We start from the raw sequence: 21,851 nt of genomic DNA, 5'->3' as shown, positions 1-21,851 counted from the left end.
AGCGGTGACGTCACATGCATACCATCTATTATTGGGGTTTCTGACATTCTGATGCTAAAAAGTCTCACGCTGCTTGAGCCCACTGATTAGCATGGTAGCATGGCATTTCAGACGCCGCTGGAGTTTATGTATTCTACCTGAGCACTGAAATCTAGAATTCATGTTGAAATATACAAATACAAACTTCTATTTATAACAGAATAACTAGATAAAGCCATGAAAGAAACTGTTGTACCTTTAAAAATAAATCACTTTCTCATGAGTAAAAGTCACAAAAACTGTGGTCTATTTTATGCGAGGGTTGATGCGATTCAAATGCTTTTGCTTCATCTCGTTGCCTAGAGAGGCCATTCCTGTGAACCGGTATTCAGCAGCTGTAAATGAAGGCACTGAAATGAGACGGAGCTCTTTAATGGGACCAATGATACTGTGTGTCTGCTGTGAAAAAGGTCTGTTACAGGTCTGGAGCTCTAAAGATATGAAGATAGACTGTGTTATATTTGAGAGAAAATACAAGAATATTGGTTGGTTTGAATAAAACGCAAGTGGAATACACTTAACCAAAGCAGACTATACATAGAATCTGTGCATGACGTGGAACTAAACCACACATCGGATTGAATTCATCCAGTCCAGTCTGAGCTGGAATGGGCTGTACAGCTACATGTCCACAGTATGCATGTGCTCCACAGGAACGTGTGTGTGGAGGTGTTTTGCTCACAGTGTTGACTCGGGCCAGTTCTCTGCAGGTGCTGAGGAGGCCGTTCTGTAGGACGTCCCTCTGCTGGACCAGACTCTGCACAGTGGCGCCGTTGGAACCACTCTGTTCACTCAGCTCCTGACTGGCAGACAGCAGCGCCGTTTCCAGAGTGTGCTGCCATCAAACAGACACATGGATGTTTGACATTTGGCCAATTCTACACCTACCTACATGCATATGAGCCCGCCCACATAAGAACTCTGTCAACACCAGCCAATTCCCATTTGCCCACAGATAATTACGTATGTTTCAGTCTAATGCCTCATATTAACACACTCAGAACACATGGAACATTCGGGAGGCGATCTGGGACGATTCTGTCCATATTTTCTATGCAGTCTGAAGGGGAATGTGTTCTCGGACTGGGACTGTATGTGAAACTCTGGGTCATTCCATATTAAATCAACAGATTTTAAGAAAATTTCCCACCTGATCCTCTCAGATATTTCTGAATTTTTACATACTTACAGAACATTATATATGATGGGAAAATCCAAAATTTTAAGGCTTAATTGTAGTTCCAAAGTTATGACCATTTGAAGTAGGTAGGGGGTACCCTAAAATTGCGACCAAAATTAAGACTTGAAATTTTCGGCTATTTTCAGGCTTCTATAACTTCTGAACAACAAAAGCAAGAGGTCTGAAATTTTCAGAATCTTTCATTGGAATCTATAGTCCTAAGAAATGTGAAGACTTACAGACCAGCAGAGCTGTTTTAAAGTCTATTCTCTGAGCCACAGGAAGCCAGTGCACAGATCTGAGCACAGGACTAATATGGTCGTACTTCCTGGTTCTAGTCAGGACCCGAGCGGCAGCGTTCTGGATGTTCTGCAGCTGTCTTACAGCTCGTTTACAGAGTCCAGTGAGAAGGCCATTACAGTAGTCTAACCTGCTACAGATAAATGCATGGATAAGTCTGTCTAAGTCTGGTTCAGACAGTAAACCTTTTGGTTGTGGATGGATGTGAATAGGACTGGGTGCTTTACCTTCTCTCTGTGGAGCTGCTGCAGCTTCTCCTCCTGCATCTTCACTGCCTTGTCCTGCTCACAAAGTCTGCTCAGCTTGGTCTAATGCACACAAAAGCACACACGTCAGCTTACTTTTCTAGAAAACATAGTGTGTATTCATGATGGTTTCCACTTGTCTTACATCCACGTCGACATCCTCAGTGCGCTGAATGAAGGAGCCATCTTTATACTCGTCTGGGCTTACCTGAAAGCACAAGGCTCAGTCAGAGTCCAACAGTACGAGGGCATGGAAACACGTCTGTTATTCAGTCCCTTTGTCCTTTTCTGTAAACACTTCATCTGTTTTTGTATGTTTTTTGGGTTGTGGGGAACTAACATTGGAAGAAGGTGGGGCACACCCTGCTCAGCCCAGATCATCAGAGCAGGATCACTGAAGAGTGTCCTTAAGTCTTCTCTAAGCCACTTATTCCTTACAATAACAGGCTGTGTGTATTAAAGGGACGTAAGGCGGACAAAGGGACTCATTTAACTACTTATGTTCCTTACATGCTGGAGATTGAAAAACAAATCTCCTACATGTAAGGTGCAGACTCATGGAATGAAAGGCAGAACACTAGGGCGAACATTTCATGTGCATATATCAGCCGAATGTGAGCAATGATGGAGCTGAACATTAGAATTCAGAGAAGTACCAGGTGTCATCCAGGTTGATGAAGATGCATAATAAATGTATCCGATCACAAGATACCTTGATCTGAATCAGCCAATAACAAGAAATTCTACCTGGGAAACTGAATTTAGGGGAGAATACAAATGTGATATGCAGGCAAGTAATGCCATTAAAGCTATAAAGTTGCAATTTCACGACTATCTGAACAAGGTCCAGAGTGTTACTGAGATGAGACCAAGACCAGACTTTCATTAATTGTAGAACAGAGGGGATCACTGGTATGCGCTTACATAGAATTGCTACCATCACTTTCCCTCTGCTTATAATTTAAGTGCAGAAAAAATGTCCTTATGCTAATTTATATTTGGGTTCTTTTGAAAAATGCTTTATATCGAAGCTCCCCAAACTGTTATCTGACAGATTCACTGATGATGGAGGACATATTGTACCCTATTTAACAAGTTATCGAAGGTCTCAGTTGTCCCCAGAATGTTTAAGTTTCAGCTCAAACCATCTCACAGATTGATCCAGGGGTGTCAAACTCCTTTTAGTTCACAGGCCAGATTCAGCTAAATTTGATCTGAAGTGGGCCGAACCAGTAAAATAATAACAGAATAATATATTAATAATGTCAACTCCAAACTTTTCTCTATGTAAGTGCAAAAAACATTAATTTACATTATGAAAAGGTTTACATCTACAAACAATCCTTTCAAAAGATGTGAATAACATGAAAAAACTGAAAAAATAAGTATAATTTTAACAATATTCTGCCTCAGTTTATCATTTACACATGTACATTACAACTTACAGATCACAGTGGATCTACAAATACACACAAAACATTGAGTAACAGGCAGAATATTGTTAATATTGTACTTACTTCTCTTAAGACATGTCAGGTTATTCACATTTTTTGCGAAATTATACTTTGTTTTAGTGTAAATACATGAAAATATTTACATTTACAAAGAGAAACATTTGAAGTTGTCATTATTTATGTTGTCGTGATCATATTTTATTGGTCCTGCCCACTTTAGATTGAATTGTTCTGAATGTGGAATCTGAATTAAAAGGATTGTTAATATTTTAGTGTAAGTTTTGCATTTTGCAAATTCATCCCGAGGGCCGGACTGGATCCTTTGGCGGGCCGGATTTGGCCCCTGGGCCGCATGTTTGACACCTGTGGATTGATCACATGATCATGTCTGTTATGCTCTTGGCTTTCAGCCTGGTTCTAAAATATACTCCTTTAAATATAAATGAGCTGACCATACTGTACTGAGGTTTACTTCAGACCAACATGTGAAAGTTACCGTAGTCTGTCCACTTCATGTAGATTGACTTTAAAACCCCACACCAAAAAGGACTTGGTACATACATGGACAATTTACTGAAATATCATATAAGTGGAATGCACTTAAATGAGGCAGCAGATCCACATGTAACCTTCTAGATGTAGCTCCGACAACAACTGGAAGTCGTGTTCATGCACATGCACCCTTCACATCCCAACACCACATGGGTAACTTTTCGTCAGGTCGTTAAGAATGTTGTTGAACAAATCCTTACACAGAATCATGAGACATCTATTCCGAACCACAGAATATGAAAAAGTTCCAAACATCCAAACAGGGTCAGTGCTGTCCACTGTTTCAGAATCATGGATTCGATTTATATGGTGCTTTTCTCTTTTGCACATTCAAAGCGTTTTCATTGGATCCATTCTTCATTCACTCTGCTGTTAAACTCCGTCTGTATTCGCAGCTGCCCTGGGACAGGCTGAAGGAGGCGTGGCCAGCAACGGCCCCTCCCACCACCATTAAACATTCACACACATTCATACACCAGTGTGAGTGACACTGGAGGCAGATGGGTGAAGCGTCTTGCCCAAGGACACAACGGCACATGACTTGGACAGAGCGGGATTCGGACCACATGTATCATTAGTCTCTTTTCCATCGTCCATCTGAGCTAAACTTTCCCCATATTTATATAAATGTGTTCCAAACAGAAGTGTGTAATGTTGATTTTTCCATTCAATCCCAAACGTGCTGATGAGTTTCTTTATTCTGGTGATGTCAGTAGAAGTCATTCCATAAACATGAACATAAATCTGTGTTGTTTTGAATCTAGAATGCTTGTTCCCCCTCTATCTCCTACTAAATTCTAACATGATTGGGTTTCCTGGTGTGTCGACACATACCCACACATGTTTGGGTTCAACTCTTCTTCTTCTCTTGTTCTAACATCCATCGACATCTGTTTGTTTTGGTTGGATCTGTTTGACTCTAGTTGGACTAAAAGGTCTTTCCATTACAGTTTTGCGGGACATACCAGTTTCAGTACGAAAAATGTGGAAGTAAATCAGTCTCATCAGATTTTGAATTATAAAAGCCACTGGATTTCTAGCACTTTTTTTTTTTTGCACTGAAATTAAGTATCTGATTTTTTTTTTGCACTGAAATTAAGTATAGGAATTTTTTGTCTCTCAATTTAACTATGTTTATAAATTTAGAATTAAAAAAAATCAGAAGCAAAAAATTCAGAAGGAAAAAATTCAGATGCAAAATATTGAGACACAAAAAATTTTGGTCACATATGGATAAGCAATCAATTCTATCTTAAGTCGAACCGACAGCCAGCCAGTTGAGTTACATTAGGTTGGTCATGTGACGCCGAAGCAGGAAGACGGTCAGCGCGAAGGTGTGATCTGAATTTTTTGCCCCTGAATTTTTTGCTTCTGAATTTTTGCATCTGAATTTTTTGTTTCTGAATATTTTGCTGCTGAAATTTTTGCATCTGAATTTTTTGCTTCTGAATATTTTGCTGCTGAATTTTTTGCATCTGAATTTTTTGCTTCTGAATTTTTGCTTCTGAATTTTTTGCTTCTGAATTTTTTGCTTCTGAATATTTTGCTTCTGAATTTTTTTGCATCTGAATGTTTTGCATCTGAATTTTTCACTTCTAAATTTTTTGCATCTGAATTTTTTTTATTCTAAATTTATAAACACAGTTGAATTCAGAGAAAAAAATTTCAGATACTTAATTTCAGTGCAAAAAAAAAAAAATTCAGTGCCAGAAATTCAGTGGCTTTTATAATTCAAAATCTGATGAGACAGATTTACTTCCATAGAAAAAACACCTCTTGCAAGAACAAAAACTTATCAAAAAACGAATTTTGCCGAAATCATCGTTTTTCCATTAGTCAAATTTCTATGCGCAAGTTATAGTTACACAATTTGAGGGTCAATGGAAAAGAGGCTAGTGAATATGACAGGTATGAGAGACAGTGTGAGGTCAGTTGTGTCCTTCCGGTCTGTAGTGGTGACCCTTCTGCCATGCTCGCTGTAGGTCACCTGGTGCGATATCAAAGAGGGGACGAGGACGTGACATGAGATGGAACCAAATTCTGCTTCTCATACATTAGACATAATGCAATGACGATGTCGGGGACGTTTTGCTGAAGGAAAACAATGGCTGTCGGACTAAACCAGAGCAGTGAATGGAGGTTGGAGATGGAGGAGGAGACGTGGAGAAACAACCACAGGGCTCACAGGGCCAAGATCTGGCTTGAGTTCCATTTACAGATTACTGGACTACGACAGTTACAGCTGAAATTTGAAGGTAATCCCAGTCGATAGAATGAACTAATGTAGTATCTATGGATAGTTGAGGTTGTAAAGTATGACTCAAGCCAAAGCCGGCCAAAGACCTTACTTGCTGGTAGAGTTGTGGCCTCGGTGCAGAGTTCTCAATCATAGTGTGAATCATGAAGATTAGAGGTTCATTCTCCTTCGTCTAGCAGAGTGTGAAATAGAAAGAGGACACACTGATGTAAAAATACCGCAGCATGGATTTACTGGAGGATTTGGAAACCTGGAATGGGACCCACATCATCACACTGAACAGGAGACAGAAGGGGGGAGTTCCCACTTGAACATACTGAGCAGTAGATGGTTGGAGTACGTTCTCTGAGGAGCCCGAACCTTCCACAGTAGGAACGGTAGGCATGAACGACGGGTAGTGGACGATTACACGCGTTGAATCGGCCGAAAAGACTGAAGACGGCGTTAATGATGGACGATCGCACAGAACACACCAACCAGACTAATGTCACCGACCTCACCAGACTGACCGAACATCAGGTTGGTATGTCTATGCCTTAAGGGTTAAAGGTGGACGTTTGGGTCTTTAAGGGTTAAAGGTGGACGTTTGGGTCTTTAAGGGTTAAAGGTGGATGTTAGGGTCTTTAAGGGTCAGTGTTTCATGCTTGTACAGTTATTTTCCTACTAATGAATAGGGCTGGGTAAAAAAATCGATTTAATCGGTCTGAGATCGATTTTGTTTTAATTTTGCGTAATCGATTAAAAGTGGATGAGATCGATTTCTCAGAGCAGGACCGGGAGTACGTGGAAGCGTGGCCAGCTCCGTCTTGTGAAACACCTGAGGTCTCGCTCGCGACGGCTCTGGCACAGAGGAAGGGTGGGGAAAACCTCTCCCAGCCTCAACTCAAACTCGAACCTGCAGTGTGAAGGAACTGGCCGCCCGGAGGTTCTCCGAGGTGAGTCGCAGAAGCTGATCGTTCTTGGAATAATAACTTGGATGAATAGTAAAGCGACAATGTCTGACCACTACGCTACACTAAACCTCCACCCCTCCAATCACGGAGCGTCCACACACCCCCCCGCTCCGACCACCAATCACGGAGCACAACCCCCTCCAGTGAGTAGAAGCCACCAGCCATAAAACAGAATAAAGATGACAAAGAAGTCCGTTCTGAGCCACTGTAGAAACATGAGAATGTTTATTTCAGAGCAGATTCAGCTACTTCCTGCTGAAATGTCATATTTATTTCCTTTCTAATATCAATACTGATCCCAGTATTGATGTGTTGCATGACTGCGGTAGTCAAATAATCAGGTTACAACTCAAAATTGTACTTTGATATCACTAAATTAATCTGAATCAATCAATTAATACTGAATCGAATCGATATTGGATCGAATCGAATCGAATCGTGATTAATCAATTCAGAACCTTATGAATCAAAATTAAATCGATTATGGAAATTGGCCATGATACCCAGCCCTACTAATGAACTCCAACATTGGTCTGATCTGAATCAGTAGATTCATGACACGTTACATATGCTGGAGTTGAAATAACTTCTGCAGGCTTGTGTCGTGTTGCACTCATGTTTGTGTGTGCTCCATAAGTGTAATCAGCTGTGGTATTTAGAGGGAAGCAGAAACAGAGAGGGTTGGGCTCCAATGTCCTCACCTGGCTGTCCAGGTAAATAAGGTTCCTCTGGAGGTGATGGGTAAGAACATCAGTCTGCAGGAAAGTCCAAGAACAAGGCAGAAAACAAGTAGGAAAAGGAGAGGAGAATGGATAGAAGGAGGAGGGGGGGAGGACAAAAAGAACAGCTCAGTAGGACAGACAGAAGTAGAAACACAGAGCACAGACTGTTCCTGCAACGGCCTGGTCGCCATGGAAACCAGCATGAGTGACCCACTCACACTGACCTGGTAAACTGATGAACTAATTAATTAGTGATTAAAAATGTATTTGATACCATTTTTAGATGGTTATACAGTAACTACTAATGACACAAACATAACATTTATATGAATTTTCCTTAAATTCAAGACACTGTGGTCCCTCCATAACTGGACCTCAGTCCCACACCTGTAGGAACTGAGGTCAAATACTGGATGGAGTGATGTTTGGTTCTAGACTACCCTAACCCTAACCTCTAATTATAACCCTAACCCCTAACAAATCATAACTACTGCAGTACTAATGTCCACGTACCATAACTACTGACACTGGATGAAAACAATAAAATGAAGTATATTTGTAGTTTTGTTGCATTTGTAGAGACAGGATTTCTCTGAGACATGGTTCATATGAGGAAGCAAATACTTTATCTGAAACCAGAAAACCATTCATCACCAGACCAGATCAGACCAGATCACATTAGATCAGATCAAACCAGATCAGATCAGATCAGATCGGATCACTGACTGGTACCAGAGACCCTTCATACCTGATCTATGTCAAATACAACAGGATTTAATTTCCAAAGAGGAGAGAAGCAATATATGTCTTTAGTAATGACCAGGTCAATGAACAGAAAATAAAAGATCATGCGGGGACAGTTGGGGGGGGGCAAATAAACACTGATGATGCAGGACAGACTCTGGGGTCTGGGATCCACAACAACATCACACTTTTCAATTCATCTGTTGCGATACATCCATGCATCTGTGGCTCGTACCCACCCACCGACCATAAGACAACATGCATGTCCCCAGAAAAATGTCCTCAGAATAATGTCCCCATAATCATGTCCCCATAATAATGTCCCCGAAATAATGTCCCCATAATAATGTCCCCATAACGTCCATGTAATAATGTCCCCATAATGTCCCTGTAATAATGTCCCCATAATAATGTTCCCATAATCATGTCCCCATAATCAAGTCCCCATAATATTGTCCCCGTAATAATGTCCATGTAATAATGTCCCTGTAATGTCCCCATAATGTCCCTGTAATAATGTCCCCATAATTATGTCCCTGTAATAATATCCTCATAATAATGTCCCCGTAATAATGTCTCCATAATAATGTCCCTGTAATAATGTCCCCGTAATAATGTCCCCATAGTAATGTCCCTGTAATAATGTCCCTGTAATAATGTCTCCATAATAATGTCCCCGTAATAATGTCCCTGTAATAATGTCCCTGTAATAATGTCTCCATAATAATGTCCCTGTAATAATGTCCCCATAATAATGTCCCTGTAATGATGTCCCCATGCAAAAATGCACACAAGTACAAACAGAAGCCCAGGAGTCACCACAGTGATCCTCATCGTTGTAAATCCACTCTAAATAATTCTCCAAAATGAAAGTGCATTTGATGTGTTTGGTTTTATGGGAAAATATCCCAGTGTATGTGGTCATAATAAAAATACTGTACCTTCTAATCACCCTCAATCTGTACAAATTCCACAGAAAATATCTGTAATACTTGACAGCATTTGAGTCCCTGTTTGACAGAACACATCACAACCAGTTTCATTTGGAGAAACGTGGCCCCAGCGTCACCTGCACATGCACGTGGACACACACACACACACACACACACACACACACACACAGTGCTTATAGGTGGGTGCTGACCTTGGCGTTGGGCCCCTCCAAACCCAGGGCCATGAGCTGAGCTACCGTGTGCTCCCTCAGGCTGGTGAGCTCCGCCTGCTGCCGGCGGAGTTTGATGAGCAGCAGGGTCAACTCCTCCGGCTGCACAGAGCAACACACAGGAAAGAAGAGGAGCTGCCGCCGTGACAACATCGACAACTGTGGCTGATTCACAGAATACATGACGTAGTGACTTTGAACCCAGTCCCCACTCTGGAAACACCACGGTCTCAGAGCAGAGAGCAGAGCAGGAGCAAAGGTCCACAAAGCACAGGTGGACCAGACTGACAGGAGACACTGAAACCAGCACAGGACACAAGACACAGGACAGGAAGGACACACACCAGGCTAGGCTTCTCCTGGTGAGCGCTGGACACGTCCTCAACGGTGTTGCTCTCACAACAACTCAACCACAGAAACAAAAAACCCTGTGTCCTTATCAAAGCACAGAGACACTGATGTCAGTGTTGGTAGATCAGAAACATCAGCCCTCACTCCAGACGGCTTTCACTTCACTGTTTGGACAGATTTATGGACATATTTCTGGACAGGGATGTGAACCCTTTGAAAGGTCTGTTTTCTGCATGAACTGGTTTAAAATGAGCTCTGATCTGCATCTAAGGCAGAAGTACAGACAAAGCCAATGTTTGTGACCGAAAAACGCACAAACACTTCTAATAATACATCTTTATCGAACACAGCTATAGGACACTCATACTATTTGATGTCTTTATCAAACACACCTATGGGACACTCGGAATATTTGACGTCTTTATCGAACACACAGTCTCTAAGGGTCAGTCTTTAAGGATCAGTTGGAGTGGGCCTGGCTGGTCATCCTCTGCTGTCCACAGAGTTATGGTTACCAACCCATAACCCTGTGACCAATTCATGCAGAAAACCTGTATGTCTGTGTGTGTGTGTGTGTGTGTGTGTGTTTGTGTGCCTTCATATAGTGACGATTACATTGTCAACTAGAAAATCACTCGGAGAGCGCAGACCTCCTCCAAGGCAGATCACCCCCACGCCCCCATCACCACCAAAATGTAATCACTTGTTCCTTGTGCCGGTATCAACATTTCCTGAAAATTTCATCCAAATCCATCCATAACTTTTTGAGTTATCTTGCTAACAAACAAACAAACAAACAGACAAACCCAGATGAAAACAGAACCTCCATGGTGGACGTAATAATGACTTTGTTCCTGCAGATTCAAGTGGAAAAAAGATGCTTCTGGGAAAAAAACAGAGCAGGATGAGACACGTGACAGAAGACACTTTTCCACAGATCCAGGTCAAAGGTCAGATGGTGATTCCACCTTTTTTCCTCCATTGTCTGATTTCCACAGAAAAAGACAGAGGAAGGACAGGTGAGACAGGTGGACTTTTACACAGTGGACCTGCCCTCACCAACTAAAGGGATGGAGACTTTTACACAGTGGCCCTGCCTTCACCAATCAAAGGGGCGGAGCCACAGTGGATAGTGGGATGTAGAACTAGTGCATCTGAAATACTCTGATCATAGTGGCGTTGGTAACCTCTGTCTGTCACTGTTTCACAGATGTTCTCATGGATACAGTCCTACGCCCCAGGTGCCAACAGCTGGTGGATGTGGGCGTGTCCCCAGTTCCACATCTGTCTGGTGGTATTGATACGTTTTGTTTACTGTACTCCACCCACGCTCATTTTTAAACCCCCCCGGCGAGGAGGTCGCACACACAGGACAAAGTCCGTCATCAGAACGTCCCACCTTGGTTGGAACCAGAGGTGTTCCTTTAACACAGCACAGTGATTCCAATCACTGTGAGAAACCATCAGGTGTGTCATGGAAGACTCTCCAGTGTCACCTGGTAGGTGTAAGTGGGCGGAGTTACACAGATACATACGACTGTTCGCACCAATGAGCCACTGTACACCAACAGTGTCCTGTTTCCCTTTACAAAGTGAAAAAAGTGACAGTGAACCCGTCCTGATGTGGTGCTTTCTGTTGATAAAGCCCCCCCACTAATGATGCACAGATCATTAGGTTATGCGCAGGACCCGTGGATCGGGTTGGGCACCCCTCTCAGGTTCCTGGGTCCCCGATTAGACTTGCAGTATATTTGAATAAATCTACTTTCTGTGACATGTTTGTTTGGTGGTGTGCCTTTTTCTTATGTAAACTAGGTGTTGTGGCTCATAAAGGTTGGAAACGCTGCCATAGTGTTCCTGAATCCTGGTTCCATCTTTATCAGGGCTCTGTTCTACCTCCAGAGGAGTTCCAGAGGTGGAACAAAGGTTGAACCACATGATCCACCATTTCATTTACACAGACAACGTTCAGGAATAAAGGGGGAATATTCCACAACACAAGTGGAAAAGGGGCGTGTGTTTGTGCTGTTGAAGGTGGAGCCTGGAGTTCATTAGTATAAACACTCTGTTGTGTTTTAAGTGTTTTGACTCAATCCATTCAACGTCCTGGTAAAGTGGGCGGGGCATAGCCGACTCACCGTCTTGCCTTGCAGTGACTGTGGTGTGATGGTCTGGGAGGGGACGCCAATGGCCACGGAGCGGCGGTCCGGAGGGTATCCATACTGTAGGGAACAGATGGGATGGATTAGGGGCAGGGTCTGCATTAGGGTCAGGGTTAGGGTCAGGGTCAGGGTCAGATTCAGGGTTAGGGTCAAATACACACAATCTGCAGTGCATTAGCTCCAACAAACAGAATCATTAAATGATGAAAACAAGTCAAATTAAAGGTAACAATAGGAACCATTCAGCTGACTCTGTTAGCAAACACAACTATTGGACTCAGTCATTTGGAATTACACCAACACAAGTGATTCTAGTTACCATAGCAGCATATTGACCCCCAAAGGTCTAAGGTTCATCATATGGAAACTGTTCAGTTATTAAATTTATAGTTTATTTGGGAATATGAACCACTGAAGCATCATAGAATCTGAAATATATAACCAATTAGAACAAATCCATAACTAAAGGCATGGAGGGACCACCTGGGACCACTTGGGTTAATGTGGATCAGTATTATTATCTGTGATGGAGTAACTTTACAGTCTGACGATAGTCTCACTTCAGTAATAACCCCAAATGACCTCCACAATGTACATTATGTAAACGTCAGTTTGTAGTAACATACAAAGCCACCAGATGGCACCACTGTTACAATAAAGGAAAGGAATGGTTCTACTAAACCTTGAACCCACAAAGACCCAGTGCTACATTTGTAACTGTTCCCAAATGAACTTTTGTCTCTATTCAACCTTAATGAATTGATTTATCCCCATTTATTACCATATTATCCTCTGTATTTAGCATGTTTTCAGTTAAAATCAAATATTTTCCATCATTTGTTGATCATGTAGATGTTCATTAAGCTCAGATTAAAGTTGATGGTTATTCTATCAAAACAGACCAAACTGAATAAACAGTGTCTTTTTCAGTCCAATCTGTCATTAACTGAACATAAACCCAGTGTGTCCATCCACTGGCATTGATCCAACTCCATGGGTTTTACTGGTGAATCAATGTTGGAGAAGATGACAGTGTTTCCATGGTAACTACCGAGCCCCTGAACGTCCAAATATGGTCATAACTGATGACCATGAAAAGACGAAGAACTGTATTTGACACCAATGATTGACATGGATTGATAAGATTAGTGGATCAACAGGTATTAAATGGTTTAGATGAGTAGATGGTTTAGGTTAAAGAGGGACGTTTGGGTCTTTAAGTGTTAAAGGTGGACGTTTGGGTCTTTAAGGGTTAAATGGAAACAGAATTCCAGAAAGGACTGAGTTTGTATTAACAGTAACGTTAACAAGGCAAAGGGAGTGGACCAAAATACAACCAACTCTACATATTAAACAGGAAATAAACCTGCTTAGAATCAAGACCTGGTTCCTTCTGCAGCTGACGGACAAACAGACTCTGGTACCATCAGAGGAAATAAGGTCAATCTACATCAACAGGTTGTGACAAAGGCAGGAGGGGCTTATCTCAGATTTGAGCGGTAAACATATGATGTAGGTATTACCAGTCCATTACCTTGGCGAGGTGAGTCCGGTGCCGCCGATCTAAGGTCACGTCTCCCCTGAAGACTGGCGACGAAACCTCGGAGTGGGGTGTGGGGGGGTTTGGGGGGGGCAAGGTGCTGTAGAGAGCCAGAGAGCCATGAGAGGGCGACGTGGGGATGGAGTGGGCCACGGCGTGTTCGGACAGGCTGCCCATGGTCTTTGTGTTGGGAAGGGTCCCATAATGCACTGCAGCAGCTGGAAGCACAACAGCAGCAGGAAGTAAAGCACACACTGGACAGTCCAGGACCCATGACGCCCTCTACAGGAGGGGCGTCCAACTCATGTTAGTTCAGGTTCCACATACAGCCTCATATGATCTAAAGCTGAATGTTCTAAAAACTACATTGGTTTTTACGTTTGCTAATTGAGGTTAGGGATGTAATGGTATGAACATTTCATATCACGGTTATTGTGACCAAAATTATCACAGTTATCCTTATTATCACAGTATTGTTGAAATGTGCTCAAAATGTTCAAAAAGTACTAATACACACACTGAAATAATTTAACCAAGTTGTATTTTGAAAAAAAAAAAACAAAAAAAAAAAACAAATAAAATAATAGGCAAAATGTACTTTCTTTGGCAGAAACATTCAAATATTAACATGTAAACATCAAACATACAATTGTGCTTTAAAGATGGAACCTTATGGCCATTGTTTGACCATTTTCCATATCAGGTTTGAGTTGAAAGTGTGCTAATCAAACACAGTTATCATAATTAGAATTTAAACTGTAATACTAACAGTCGGGAATTTTACCGCGGTTTATCGTTATTCCGGTAATCGTTACATCCCTAACTGAGGTTAACTTTAAATTAAACCTTAGCATTAAAAATGTAGAACATTCTTTTAATTAAAAAAAAGCCCATATTACAGCATATTACAGCAGTCGTCCTTGAAAAACCCTTAAATACGAAGATGTCGTGTTATAAAGGTCAAACAGTAATCTGTCCGAGACAGTATGAACGACAGTTACAACAAGTCAAGACATAACAAACCAGCAGCTTTCATACACAACAAAGAAATACCAGTGAAAAAGGGGGCGGAGCTTATCAATGCCCTGCCCCTTCTGCTCACTGATACCCTGTCTACATAGAGATTCATTTGGAATTTGAAATAAAAGTGTACGGATGGACGAATAGAAAGACCTGTGGAATTCCTAGAATTCCTATTTTCCCAAATGTTTAAAGGTGCTGGAGACTTTTGTGAGCAATTTTTCATCAAATCTGTCAAACCTCAGTCATATCCTAAGTATCACAAATCTGTAAGTCTTTCTGTAATTACTCACGTGAATCTCTTGCATTACGGTGAACAATTTCTTAGTGCCATCCACCATAAGAAAACCATATGTTTACATCCAGAGCCGGGCGGTAACTTGGCCATCTTGGGAATTTTGTCGTGACGTGCATTGTGGGAAATGCCGGTCTGGCAGTGGCAGCTGCTACAGACACGAGGCGGAAACGGCAGGAGCTCCCTTCAGACTATGCATATTCCTCCAGCCGTTTCCGCGTTTCAGATGTTTCTGCGTTGTGTTTGTTTCATCTATATAATATATGGTTGCACTGCTGCTGTCAGGCGGCAGCGCGAGCCTTTGCTTCCCACAATGCACATCGCAACAAAATTCCGAAGATGCCCAAGCTACCTACAGGCTCTGTTTGTAAACATACAGTTTGTTTATGGTGGATGGCACTTCGAAATTGTTCACCGTAATGCAAGAGATTCCGGTGAGTAATCACAGAAAGACTTAGAGATTCATGATATTTAGGCTTTGACTGAGGTTTTACAGATTTGATGAAAAATTGGTCACAAAACTCTCCCGCACCTTTAAGTTTCCCAAAAGTAACGAGTTCTGAAAGTTTCAGGTCCTTGTGTAAATCCTTCCATGAAGAAGGGCTAACTGATCAAACGGCTGTTTGATCCAATGGGTTCGGACTAGGGGAACCACCATTTGGGAGAAGTTCTGACCATAATGACTTTATGCACGTTTGTCTGTAGTGTGTGTTGTACCTGTGGGCGGAGCCATACTGTGCCTGGAGAAGGCCTGCCGCTGCTGCCACTCATACAGCTGCCACATGGTGTCATCCCTCATGGACCTCCTCTTCTCTGCTGTGGTGACGGTGCCGGTGGACACTGGGTGGAGCGCTCGGTCATACACTGAACCGGTGACGCTGCAGATGCTTTCAGGTCGCATCACGCTGTTGCGGGGCAACGTCCGATAGCCCTCAGGGTATCGGGGCACAATCTGGGCCCGGTGGCTGGGCATGTTCCTGGGTAAGGTCTGGTACGACGTTACACTGGGAACACACACCAAGGTTACAATAGTTTAGGATTTTTCCTTATAGTATAGTTTTAGTTAGTTTTGACTTTTTTTTCTCTAATTCAGTTAGTTTTAATTAGTTTTTAGAGCAGGCTCGCTAATTTTTATTAGTTTTGCTTTTTTTCTAAATGCTTAGTTTTAGTTTAGTTCTAGTATTAGTTTTAGTTTTTTCATATCTTTTATCTTCCTCGCCGTCGTATTCCCATAAATCTCATTCAGGACTCTGCTGCTTTCTCCCAGTGTTAGTCTGAATGTTTCCAGGTAGAGTGGGGACAAGAAGACAACTTTAAAAGACAAGTGACGAGAAGTGACGCACCATGACGTGTCGTATGGTGCCATCAGCAAAAATTGTTTAAGTGAAATAAATTGATTTCACATCAATCCACCACTGACAAAGACGAAAACGAAGGGAATTTTATCCATAATTTTTAAACGTTTTAGTTTTCTGAGCACACAATACAGTTTCAGTTAGTTATCGTTTTTTCTTTTAATTATAGTTTTTATTTATTTCAGTTAACGAAAATGTTTTTTTAATTCTAGTTTTCGTCATTTCGTTAGTTTTCGTTAACGATAATAACCTTGACACACACACACTTCATTAATGTGTAACACTTGGTGGGTTTTCTCCTGTGTTCAACTGCTCCCATCCTTTTACAAAATCCTCCAAATGTACCATAAACATGAACATGTGCATCAGTGGAAAATCAGTGCCTTTAATGAGGCTGAAATGAAGAGGAATCATCTTCCATCATCTGTCCGTGTCCACCCTAACATGTCCTGTGTGTCTGGGTGGTTTTCATGACCAAAGCCTGTCCTTGAACGCAACACAACTCACTTCGCGGTGATGGTGTACTTGTTACTGCTGCAGCCATTAGCAGCCAGTCCTAAAAAGGAGGCGTTTGCTCTTCAGTCCTGTGCCTTGGACCTTGTCAATGTAAAATATATTAGGGTCATTGTTAACACCATTAGTCACCTGGAGGACTGTTCTTTCCATTTACACTTAACAGACGTCTATAAAGTAACTGTTGTTTGTCTGGTTTTAGGCAATAGATAAACTAGTGCTGTACTACTACAACCAGAGATACACAAGTGCAGATCAACAAAAAATCCAGAGGTCCTCACTGATGTAGAAAGACTCAAAGAGAACAATCACTGTCAACAATAACAGGAATGTAATTGAATTAAATAACCATGTCTCATTTCGATCCCCAAGGCTGAAATACACCAGAACGTCAGGTTTCCTGTCTGACAGTGAACCATCACATCATACTGTAAAACAGATGTCGACAGTCGTTGTACTACCTGTTCTCTGATAGTACTGTATCACACTCTAGTTCCTCCCTCATCCCTGTCCTGTCTCACCTTACCTCACCTTATCTGTTTCACCTGTTGCACCCCGCTGTCCCAAATCAGCTGGTCAGGATAGAAGCGGGGCATTCATCCACTCAGGTCCACATGGTCTTCAGATCCTACCAGACTTTCCAGTGTTTTTCTGGTGCCTGTATTCCTGTTTCCGACACTGCCTGTTTCTTCTGCGTCTCGTCGCCTCAGCCCTGGTAACCCCACCTGCTTTTCTGTCTGTGACCACGAGTTTAGCTTTCTGATGGTCTGCTTTTTGTCGGCCTGTGACGACGTGGTGACCCGGTGTCATTGTTCGCCAGCAACATCCTGGTTACCCGCCTCAATGAGGGATCCACCCACCTTCCCAACAGTTACCACTCCTCGAACCTCTGCCGATCCAGAGCACCTGTTCTGTTTGGAATCATCATCCTGGCTCTACACCTGCAGGTGTTAAAGGGGGAGCCACAGACTCCATGATCCAGCCTGCTCCTCTGGCCGAGCAGCAACGCTAACGTCTGCCACAAGTGAACCCCGGGTTCAAGTCCGGGCTACGCACCCGTTCTCCATCTCTCACTGTGCCCAGCCAGGAATAGAGAGACTTCCATTATTACTCTTGCTGAAATCCTGTCTGTTTGTAAAACAGCTTTTGCCATTGAAGACTATTCTGATCCTCCCCCAAAGAACTGTGTGTTATGCCGCGTTTCCACTACATGGTATCGGCTCGACTCGACTCGACTTGGCCTTTTTGCATTTCCACTATGAAAAAAAGACCTGGAATCTGGTACCCGGTACTAGTTTTTTGGTGTCACCTCCGCTGAGGTTCCAGGACTGGGGACCAGATACTAAAACGTGACATGTAAACACTGCAGACCACTGATTGGTCAGAGTGTTGTCTCTGTGACCCACTGTTTTACAAACAACAGATGCAGAAGTTTCCAGTAAAAATAGCGGTAGGTGAATAACGTGATGACATTCCACAAAACTACACCATGGTTTGTCGAGGAGGTTCAGACGTAAAAATTCAGCATGAGCTTGACAAGACAACACGCAACGAGCGAGTTTATCTGCAACTCTGTGAGCAGACGACACAGAAGTAATGTGCCACATCGCTATGATGTCCAGGTACTGTAAAGTCGGTAATATCTTGTAATGGAAACGGTCTCCAGAAATAGGACCTGGTACCCGAGTCTAGTTGAGTCGAGCCGGTTCCACATAGTGGAAACGCGGCATTACATTTGGATCCTCCATTCTCTACCACCCATTACAAACACTTGGAACAATATCTCTCAAGAGTAAAACAAAGTTTCTCTTTTCCCTACATTACTCTACATGTGGAAAAAAGATGATAAATATAGCTCAGTAGATGTGTGCTATTGTGGTCTGTCATTTGCTCCAGTCCCATTTCTGTGACTTACTGATGGCAACAGAGGGACGGGACAAACAGAGGACGTCCCCTTCACACTCCTGTTCTGCTCAGTTCCTGGGTACAGTTGGATAAACAGCAGCTAAACGCCCACACACATCTGGAGTGACACTAAAAGCTTTCAGCTCCGTGTGGTCAAGGTCACAACAAGGAGAGCAGCCATAGGATGGAGATGAGGGGGCGGACAGGAAGATGAGACGGAAGAACAGGAGATGGAAAAAAGAAAGCCTTTCAATCTTGTGGAGATGTTGACCTGCCTGGTGGACAGACAGTCCCCAGTCTGGACTGAAGACATGAGTGACTTTCTATGAAATGGTAATACTTCCTGCATGGTTTTATGAAGGTGAGGCCTCTAGAACCTAAACAGAACCAGGTCCACAGACAATCTACCACCATGCACCACAAACCAGTTCAGAGGATCCTTTATCCCTGCTGCTCTCAGCCTCATGAATGACAGTTTCATGTGTTTCTGTTGGTATTTGTTGATGGTTGTTTGGTCTTCATCTGTCCACTACCACTGATTATAAATCAAACGACCTCCTGGGTAGAATAACGATGTGCTGAAGCTTGTACTTGAGTATTTCAGAATCTGTGCTTTGCCTGAGAATTTATTATTTGTTATTGTCATTTTTTCTTGATATCGTCTATATTTTTTTGTTAAAAAATAGAAGACCAGTGGTGTAATGGACCGTACTGGACTTATGTCCCATGTTAGGGTGGGGGTCTTACCTCCTGTTGTCATCATCTAGTCCTCTGGTCCTCTGTGTGCGGACCCAGTGCTCCAGCTGTTGCATGGAGCCAGTCCTGGTCAGACCCTTTTCTGCCTCTTGGACTGAAGCTACTGGGGCTGGACCTGGACCCGGGGCTGGAACCGGGGCTTTTCCTGTGAACTTTGCCAGGGTGCCATCGACCTCTGTGGGACTGCGATCCTGACCCTGCTCCCCTGCTTTAGACCTGGAGTCGTGAACCTGTGCTGGCTTCTGCAGGGTGCGGTTGGCCTGGCCCTGACGGGACGCAGACACTGCAGCTGCGATGGCGGCGGCTTGGGCGGGCTGTAACTTGATGCTACTGATTTTAGTCAGAGGCCTCTCTGCACTCAGGTCTCTCTGAAAGCCACATTTATTTCTGTCGCGGACTGTGGCGTATTTCTCGGCCTCTCTGAGAGCGGCATATGTATCCCCCTCTCGAAGCGTACTGTACTTCTTCACTTCCTTCAGAGTTCCGTATTTGTCCAGAACATGAATGGTCCCGTATTTACTGTCCCCCGCAGCGCTGCGTCTGTCTGTCTCCTTTAACGAAAGCTGTCTCTTCACTTCCTTTTGTGGAAGGTACTTCTGTCCATCTTTTTGCAGTGTGTGCCGGTCCCCCACGTTCTGCAGACCGTACTTGTCTCCATCCTTTGCGAGGAGGTATTTCTCTCCAGATGGTTCTGGCGCTAGTGCCGCTGTGTACTTTTCGTCCGTTTTCTGAACAGCGTACTTTTCCAGGTCCCTGTGGATGGCGTAGACTTCCCCGTCTTTCTGCAGACAGTATTTATCTCCGTCTTGTCGCAGCAGGTACTTGTGTCCGTCTTTGTGGAGCAGGTACCGGTCTCCTTCCTTGTGCAGCATGTAGCTGACCCCGTCTTTGGTCAGGCAGTACTTGTCCCCGTCCCTCTGTAAGGTGTAGGACTCCCGGTCCCTCTGGCTGTTGCGTTTCTCTGACTCCTTCGGGTGTTTATCATCAGCCCTCGATATGGACTGATGTCGCACAGGCTCACGGTTGCGTTCATTGTTCTGGATCTCCGGCCGGGTCAGGACTCTGTGTTTCTGTACGTTGTTCAGTTCCTGAGGCGTCCGCTGGTCCACTTTCAATTTGTCCACTCTACGGAAAAAGACAGAGGAACAACAAAACGAAAATAGGTTTCAAAAAGATGGAGTGTTTGACCTCTGGTGTTTAGATTTAACCCTGAAGACCCAAATGTCCACCTTTAACCCTTAAAGACCCAAACGTCCACCTTTAACCCTTTAAGACCCAAATGTCTCCCTTTAACCCTTAAAGACCCAAACGTCCGCCTTTAACCCTTAAAGACCCAAACGTCCGCCTTTAACCCATAAAGACCCAAACGTCCACCTTTAACCCTGAAAGACCCAAACATCCACCTTTAACCCATAAAGACCCAAACGTCCACCTTTAACCCTGAAAGACCCAAACGTACACCTTTAAATGTTCCTATCTGTCAGCCATTTCCTTGGTCAGTATGTTTTCTTACATTAATATGAATATCGATCTATTCATGTATTTCTGTTTCACTGTGGTATTTTCATCATGCTGGTCCTTTGACTGGTTTAAACCCATATGTGTAAATGAATGTGAGCGGATGATGTTCTGATGACGTGTGGAACTGTTCTGATGACATGCCGCACTGTTCTGAAGTTCTGATCAGGCGCTTCTGCCTGGACTGGATGTTCATGTTCAGTTCTCATTTGAAATCCAAACCGTTCGTTCCCTCGTCTCTGATGTGGGTTCTGTGGTTTTCCTTTGGTTCTGTTGTCCTTTCATTTCCCATCTATCTCCAGAAAACACACCTTTTGGTTGTTTCAATGTGGACCAGTGCAGCGTCCGTCATAACCTTCATCCAGGACTCCATCTCTTTGGACGTGTCTGTGCAGAAGTAGTAGGTCCGCATGTTGGGGTGGGTGGCCTGTGAGTGGACAGAGGACACAGATGGACAGTATGAGACAGAGGACAGAAGAGGAGGAGGAGGAGGGACCTTCATATATCAGCACTAAACATCTACATCCACCACATATGACTGAACATCTACACTCGTCCTGCTGTGTGTGTGTGTGTGTGTGTGTGTGTGTGTGTGTGTGTGTGCACTAACATGACATGTTTTACATATATTTGAATAGGACAAAAACACACAGTTACCTTAAAGGCATATTTCCTGCTGATGTGATCGTCCACTGACAACATGGAGATGTGGAAACTGGGCAGAAGGATACTCCCCAGGATGGTGTCCTCCTTCTCATCTGCACAGATAACAAACCCACACTGACATGGACCCACACTCACATGATGGTTACTTTGATGTTCAAAAAT

The 21,851-nt window shown here is 43.2% G+C and overlaps 1 protein-coding gene across 2 annotated transcripts in view; it reads right to left on the bottom strand.

Moving 5' to 3' along the window:
• Positions 1-21,851, bottom strand: part of LOC115430189 (pleckstrin homology domain-containing family A member 5-like) — a 107,599-nt gene that overhangs the window by 18,162 nt on the left and 67,586 nt on the right. The window contains exons 9-20 of one of the 2 annotated variants that reach the window (XM_030150099.1): positions 21,681-21,781; positions 21,335-21,450; positions 19,497-20,630; positions 15,694-15,980; positions 13,656-13,879; positions 12,098-12,181; positions 9,591-9,710; positions 7,682-7,735; positions 6,119-6,199; positions 1,910-1,972; positions 1,747-1,827; positions 722-874 (exon numbers count right to left, since the gene is read on the bottom strand). In XM_030150099.1, coding sequence (XP_030005959.1) covers positions 722-874; positions 1,747-1,827; positions 1,910-1,972; positions 6,119-6,199; positions 7,682-7,735; positions 9,591-9,710; positions 12,098-12,181; positions 13,656-13,879; positions 15,694-15,980; positions 19,497-20,630; positions 21,335-21,450; positions 21,681-21,781 — 2,498 coding nt within the window. The remainder of the gene's footprint in view (positions 1-721; positions 875-1,746; positions 1,828-1,909; positions 1,973-6,118; positions 6,200-7,681; positions 7,736-9,590; positions 9,711-12,097; positions 12,182-13,655; positions 13,880-15,693; positions 15,981-19,496; positions 20,631-21,334; positions 21,451-21,680; positions 21,782-21,851) is intronic. The other variant, XM_030150100.1, reaches the window with a different exon arrangement.

This window comes from Sphaeramia orbicularis, chromosome 12, assembly GCF_902148855.1.
Source record: "Sphaeramia orbicularis chromosome 12, fSphaOr1.1, whole genome shotgun sequence".
In the NCBI taxonomy this organism is placed as follows: domain Eukaryota; kingdom Metazoa; phylum Chordata; class Actinopteri; order Kurtiformes; family Apogonidae; genus Sphaeramia; species Sphaeramia orbicularis.
The sequence above is the reverse complement of the archived record's forward strand: the minus strand, read 5'-3'. Positions and strand labels throughout refer to the sequence as shown.